Raw genomic sequence first — 6,000 nt, forward strand, 5'->3', positions numbered from 1 at the left:
AAGTGATGCGGCTGCACCAGTGCACCAGCCTGGCCAAGTTTAATTCCTGGTCAGGGAGTCTGGAAGGGTAAGAGCCAGCCTGGCCAGAGAGGGTGTCCTTGGGGACACTGGGGCTCGGTGTGGGGCTGCACCACACGCTGCTCGGGGAGAAACAGATGGGTCATCCCTGGAAATGGGTTATCAGCACGGGTCAGAAAGGAGAGATGGAGAGATCAGTAAAAAAAAAACAGTGTGGTGATTATTCCTGCCTGTATTTTGGGTGGTACCTGGGGGCTGCCCTCAGGATTTGCAAGCTTTGCAGTGCCGATGGCTTTTCCCGAGGTCTCGTTCTGTCGGGTGTCACTGCACGGACCCTGCAGACAGACATGTCTTGCCCCTGGGGGATTTGGGGATGTTTTTAGCCTGGATGTGGCTGTTTGTGGAGGCACCGTGGTTCCTGTGTCCATGTTACTGATTTCTGCTGGGCTGCAGAGAGCACCCCAGAAGGGAAAGCTCCAGCCTGTGAGACGAGCCCAGGGTTGGGAGCGTGTACCCGCTCGGGCACCGGCGATGCCTTCAGCATTCCTTCGAGCTTTCTGAGTTCTCTTTGTCCCTGATTTCCCTGTCTGCTCCGAGGCTGTGTACAAGAGTGCAGAAATACCCGTGTCTTCCACGGGCTGCAGTCCCCTGTCCGATGCCGGAGGCGGAGGAGAGCAGGGACAGTCCCTGTGTGCCCGGGATGGATCGCCCACAGTCACAGCTCCGAAAGCCAGAGAAAAATCACCGACTTCATCGGTGTGAATCTCTCATTCCATCTGAAAAGAAGGTTCCCATGAGAAGGATGTGCTTTATATCCCTAAAAGACACTAAAATCTATCTGGCTAGAAGGCAGATAGCAATTGAAAGAAATTAGCTTTATATCCTGGTGCCTTCTCTGGATAAAATACACACAATCAAAACAAACTTTGAAATGCTTTGAGCTTTTCTTCTTTTTATTTTTTTTTTTTAAGGAAGAGTTCAGCAGCAGCAAAAGAACATTTTCCTAACTTTATTCCAATGATAAACTTTTCATTGACTGGATGGTTTTTTAAAGATCGTTTTGTTTAATAACATCATTCAGTCTCTGAAGTCAGCTATAACCTAGTAAACTGAAGCTATTATATATGCCAATATTGTTAGACAGAAGGACAAATCAAAATAAAAATGCAGTTTAGATGCTAAAACATGTATTTGTGTTTGTCAGGCTCAAAGTCATATGCCATTGGTCCCCCTCTCGTTTAGATTTGAAATTCAAAACTTGACTCCTGCAAAATGCTTCTTGGCTCAAATTGTTGTTGAATGTTAAGTAGTGTCTCTGAAGCGAGACTAATAGCCCGAAATGATATTGAATATTTGCAGGAATGGGACCTCACTAAAAGGTTTCTAAAAATCTGCTGCTAATAGCAATGTTAGGTTTTAAATAAAACCTCCAGAAAAGATGAGTAGCATCTCAGTAAAGACAGGTTTCCTGTTGATTGGGATTACATTCCTAGAGGAAAGTCTAATGCTTGTTCAGGAGAGCAGAAAAGTGAAGCTAATTACAAGCAGAAAGAAATTGCCTGGTCCAGATCCACTGTCTAGCCACTCCGAAATGCGGAGTAAAAGGCAGCATTAGTCAGAGGTTAAATATCCCTTCAGTGTAAATACTATTTGATACGGTGCCTGATTTTTAGAAGTGGTAGATGTCAATGCTGCTGCGTCGCTGCCGCTCGGGTTTTGTGAACCTCGAGCCCCTTTTAATAAAGCAGGTGAAGAAATCTTTTAATAATCTCTTCCTTTAATCTGGCCATTGTTCCTCCAGCCTCATGGCCTGGGTGATTCCTGTGCCCTTCAGCTTCAGGTTGCCTTTCTGGCTGAAAATGAAGGACAAAACAAACAAACACAACCACGGTCAAGGTTCCGGGCCGTTGAGCTGCAGTTTGGGAACGCTCGGAGGCTCCTGTGTGAATCTGTGGGTTGATGGAGGAATGTCGTGAGTCCTGAGAGTTAATTTAATGGTGTTTGCAGTGAAATCTGCACGTTCCTTGGCGGTGCCGTAGGTTGTGGTACAGGCCTTGAAGGGTTTCCCAGAAGAGCCCCACAACGATGACCATGCCCCACCCCAACCCTTGCACAGCATCCCTCAAGCCAGTTGTGCGATGACACGTCTTTTAACGTTAATTATGCTGAAATACGGGATTGTCAGAATTTTCTAAAATAAGTGCTTTTAAGGACATTGACAGGCATTTTGATTTTAGCTGTAAATTTGGAATAAATCTGGTTAATCGTGGTCCTTTCCGCCGCTAACTCTCCAAGGTTATTAGGGAATTTGTTTTTTCCCAGCAACAGGCAGCAGGGTCCCAAAGCACTGGCTTCACAGTCAACAAAAAGTGAGAGATAACTTGGGTTTAATAGCTCGAAAAGGTAAACAGCAGGAGTTGGGAAAGGTCACTGGCCAGAGGGCTGGAGGCAAAGCCGTGTCTGGCCACCTCCCTGAGGAAACAGGATAAGCCCAGCCCGGCTGGGACCAAGAGAGAAAGAGTGACCCAGGAGAACAGGACCACAGATAATGCAAATAGTAATCACTGAGCCTGACTGCAAGTGGAAAAATGACTCTGAAGGTGCTATTTTACCTGCCCTCTGAGGAAGCTCAGCGTCTTTCCTTTCACAAAAGCCCGTTCTGAAACAGGGGGTTGGGGGGGTGCTAGGATCCCGTGGGGTGCAAACGTGAAGAAAGGGTAGGGGGGTCACGTACAGTGCCCCGGGAGGATGCTGGTGCTGGCAACAGCAATAATAGCTCTGATCTTGTTGTAGAACAACAGTCTCCAGGGAAAAAACCTTGTGCGGATGAGGAATGAGGTACGAGCTTGCTTTAAGGAAGCTGGGATATATCCTGGAATAAAATTAGCTGAGGTTTGGACATTCAGACTTCTTTTTGGTGTTAGTAACGCTCACTGCAGCAGGATCTGAACACTGAGTCAAGGAGTGCGGTTTCTTCATGCCTGGCACTCCCTGGGAGGGGGAAGCGCAGCCCCCGAGACCCCGCTCTGTGAAGTTTTAGCTCCTGAGCGACGTGGGGACACTGAGTGTGGGGACATGGGGGGGTGATGGATGATGGTGCGTTCCAAACCTGGAGCCCCAAGAAGTTTGTGTGGTTTAGACAGTGACCCCAGTCCAGCGGGACCGGGGGGTGGCCGGCTGGGTGAGGGACAGGGCAGCGCCGTGCCTCCAGGAAACATGTGTGTCCTTGGCGTGGTGAGAGTGTGGCAATGAACGGGGAGGAGGACAACACCCCGGAGCACCCGGGGGCTCCGAGTTCATTCATACCTTACTCCATCTCCCGGTGCCTGGCTCGTGTGCCAGCCCCGCACCAACCGACCACCTGGAATTATTATCCAGGACCTGGAGGTGGTGGAGTCTCCTTCTCTGGAGACGTTCAAACCTACCTGGACACGTTCCTGTGCAACCTGCTCTGGGTGGCTCTGCTCTGGCAGGGGGTTGGACTGAGTGATCTCCAGAGGTCCCTTCCAACCCCATGCGATTCTGTGATTGTGTGAATGTCAGGTTTGGGACAGGGGAAATGCCACTGGGCAGTTCCCAGCAGACAGAGCTCTCGTGCTGGCTCCGGCCGGTCTCTTTCCCCGCTGTCGGTGGCGGCAGCCGAGCGGTGCCGGGTCCCTACGTCAGCTGGAGCTGCCGCCGTTCCCAGCACATCTGGCTTCCTGCTGGAACCCGGGCCAAGAGCACATGCTTGTTGGGTTCGGTACTTCCTTCCAGATTGTCCTAATAATGTGTCTGAACGTGCAACAGAAAATATTCCAGCGCCGGGCTGCGGAGAGAACCTGGATTCTCTCTTCTCCCGCTGCCTTCCCTCCGCTCTCCACCCCTGGCAAGTGTGAGGGCTCGTTCCAAAGTTCAGGTTCTGTATTTTCCTGCCTCGCCAGAAAGATAAAAGGGTTGGTAAAACTGTAACTTGACCTTAGCGTTTCGCCGCGGCGAGGGAGATAAGGTGCTAAAGGAAATACAGAGAGCGAAGCACCGGGTGGCTGCAGGAAGGAGAACCCACAGGGCCAGGGCTCCCCGTTGGGGACCCAAGTGTGGGACGTACTGGGGAGCTGCTGGTGGGCCCGGCTCGGAGGTGGGAATGGCCACGGATCGCTGACCGGGATCTCAGTCTGCCCCGCGCCATCTTTTTGCTCTGCCGTACAAAGGACCCCTGTGCCAACGCAGATTTGAGGACAAAAAGATTGACCGAAGCTGCCTGTTAGTATTTTTGGCTACTCCAACGATGTATCAAAAACCTGACGCTGGGCTGATGCTGGTGCCCTACTTTATAGAAGCCCTGAAAAGCAGATCGAGGACGGCGAGCTTCTCTCTCTGCATGGCATCTGCCAACAAAGGGTGAGAAAACTTCAAACCGCTGGTGGGGGAGGCGGAAGGGGGAGAGGGGGGGGCAGGCAAAACCGAGGCAAAATGTGCTAAATCCAGAGCACTGTTTGCAGACTGCACGGGGAAAGGGTCTGTGTGTTCTCCGCTGAGGAGGCGAGGAGGGAAGTGCTCTGAGTGGGGTGTTGTGCTGCCAGCATGGCTGTTGGGATAGTGCCGTCGGCCCCAGGGCGTGCTGGGGACCAGTTTGCCCCGGAAGGAAGACAAGGAGCCCGCTGGCCTTAGGTGACAGTGCTCCTTGGTATTCAAGCCCAGCAATAATGCTGCCGGTCCTTCACGTTCTCTGGATCCTTTGGAGGTGAGAGGGTCATGCCCACCTTTGGCTGAGGAGGAGAGGCACACGGGAGGATGTGCAGGGAGCTGGTGTTGGAGCTGGGCAGAGAACCTGTGAATTTTGACTCATTTCTCGGCTCCGTGCGCGGTGGTGCTGCCCGGAGGGACGGTCCATCTGGGAATCCTTACTGGAGGAGGCGAGACTGGTGCCTGCTGCCTCGGGTGGGACCTGCCCGTCTCCCGCTCTGAGACCTGTGTCCTTCCCCTTTGGAGCCAGGAAACCCGGAGTGTTCTTGTTAATCAGGGATATTTACCTTCGCGCTGGTTTTTCCCCCAAAATGCTGACCGGTGGCTGCAGCCCCAGTGCCTGCCTTCTCCCCCGATCCGCAGCAGCCTTGCACGAGCTGGAGGATTTATGATTTGCTGCAGCCATGGACGGTAGCCTTTGAAAAGTGGGAAAGGAAGCAGCCATAAATAACAGGCAGGGGACAGTGCCATGCGGTGGTTTTTCATTTACTAGATAGTCCTACTTTGTTCTTGATGAGTAATGGAGGCATTTGAATACGCCAGGATGACAGCAGCAGTCTGGCTCTGGGAACGTGTCGGCGTGGGCTGGGTGAGGATGGTGGCAATCAGGACAGTCGGACCATGCCGTGGAGCCTTCCTCCCCTCCGCTCTCCGCTGCCTGGCGTCCTCCTCTCGCTCTCACCCGCTGCTCCGGGCACCCTCTTCCCTGAGTCTGCACTTGGGCGGCCCCGGGGAGCGGCGGGGAGCCCGGCCGTGAGGGACGGCGGTCACCGAGCCTCAACGGGTGCCGGTGGGCGTTGGGTGCCCATGCGGCCGGGGGTGCCGGGGTGCGGACCATGGCTCACGCCGGTGCTGCCGGCTGCTGCTGCCAGCGCTACTCCCTGCTCTGGATCGCGCTGCTGCAAAGGTCAGTGCCTCCCCTCTCCCCGATGGGCACGGAACGCGCCTCCCGTCCCAGGACAAGGGCACCCAGGGCCTGCCTTGTCCCCTTGTCCCCCCCCCGCCAGCCCGCGGGATGCTCTCCGGAGGGATGCGCTCCGGGAAGAAGCAGCCCTAGTGCAGGGGGGGGGTTGAGGTTTTGGTTTTTTGGGGTGTTTTCTGCAAAAATAAAGCTTCCTGGGAGAATTGGCTTTTCCCGAGGTTTATCACAACAAAATGAAAGCGGCCAAGGGACCGCGGGGACGGGCTGGCTCCGGCCGGGGGCGAGCGGCTGGGCGACCGCGGGCCGGCGGGGGAGAAGGGGCGGCGGCGGCGGCG

The 6,000-nt window shown here is 53.9% G+C and overlaps 1 protein-coding gene across 14 annotated transcripts in view; it reads left to right on the forward strand.

Annotated features, from left to right (window-relative positions):
* The window catches only part of DAB2IP (DAB2 interacting protein), a 202,076-nt gene that overhangs the window by 142,646 nt on the left and 53,430 nt on the right, over window positions 1-6,000 (forward strand). The window contains exon 1 of one of the 14 annotated variants that reach the window (XM_014942902.1): window positions 3,943-4,398. The exons of 12 other annotated variants lie outside the window; for them this stretch is intronic. In XM_014942902.1, the coding sequence (XP_014798388.1) occupies window positions 4,286-4,398 (113 nt within the window). In that variant the 5' untranslated portion in view covers window positions 3,943-4,285. Of the gene's footprint in view, window positions 1-3,942; window positions 4,399-4,516; window positions 5,651-6,000 lie in introns of those variants that run through there. One more of the 14 variants, XM_014942903.1, reaches the window with a different exon arrangement.

This window comes from Calidris pugnax, unplaced genomic scaffold (assembly GCF_001431845.1).
Source record: "Calidris pugnax isolate Ruff unplaced genomic scaffold, ASM143184v1 scaffold102, whole genome shotgun sequence".
In the NCBI taxonomy this organism is placed as follows: Eukaryota; Metazoa; Chordata; class Aves; order Charadriiformes; family Scolopacidae; genus Calidris; species Calidris pugnax.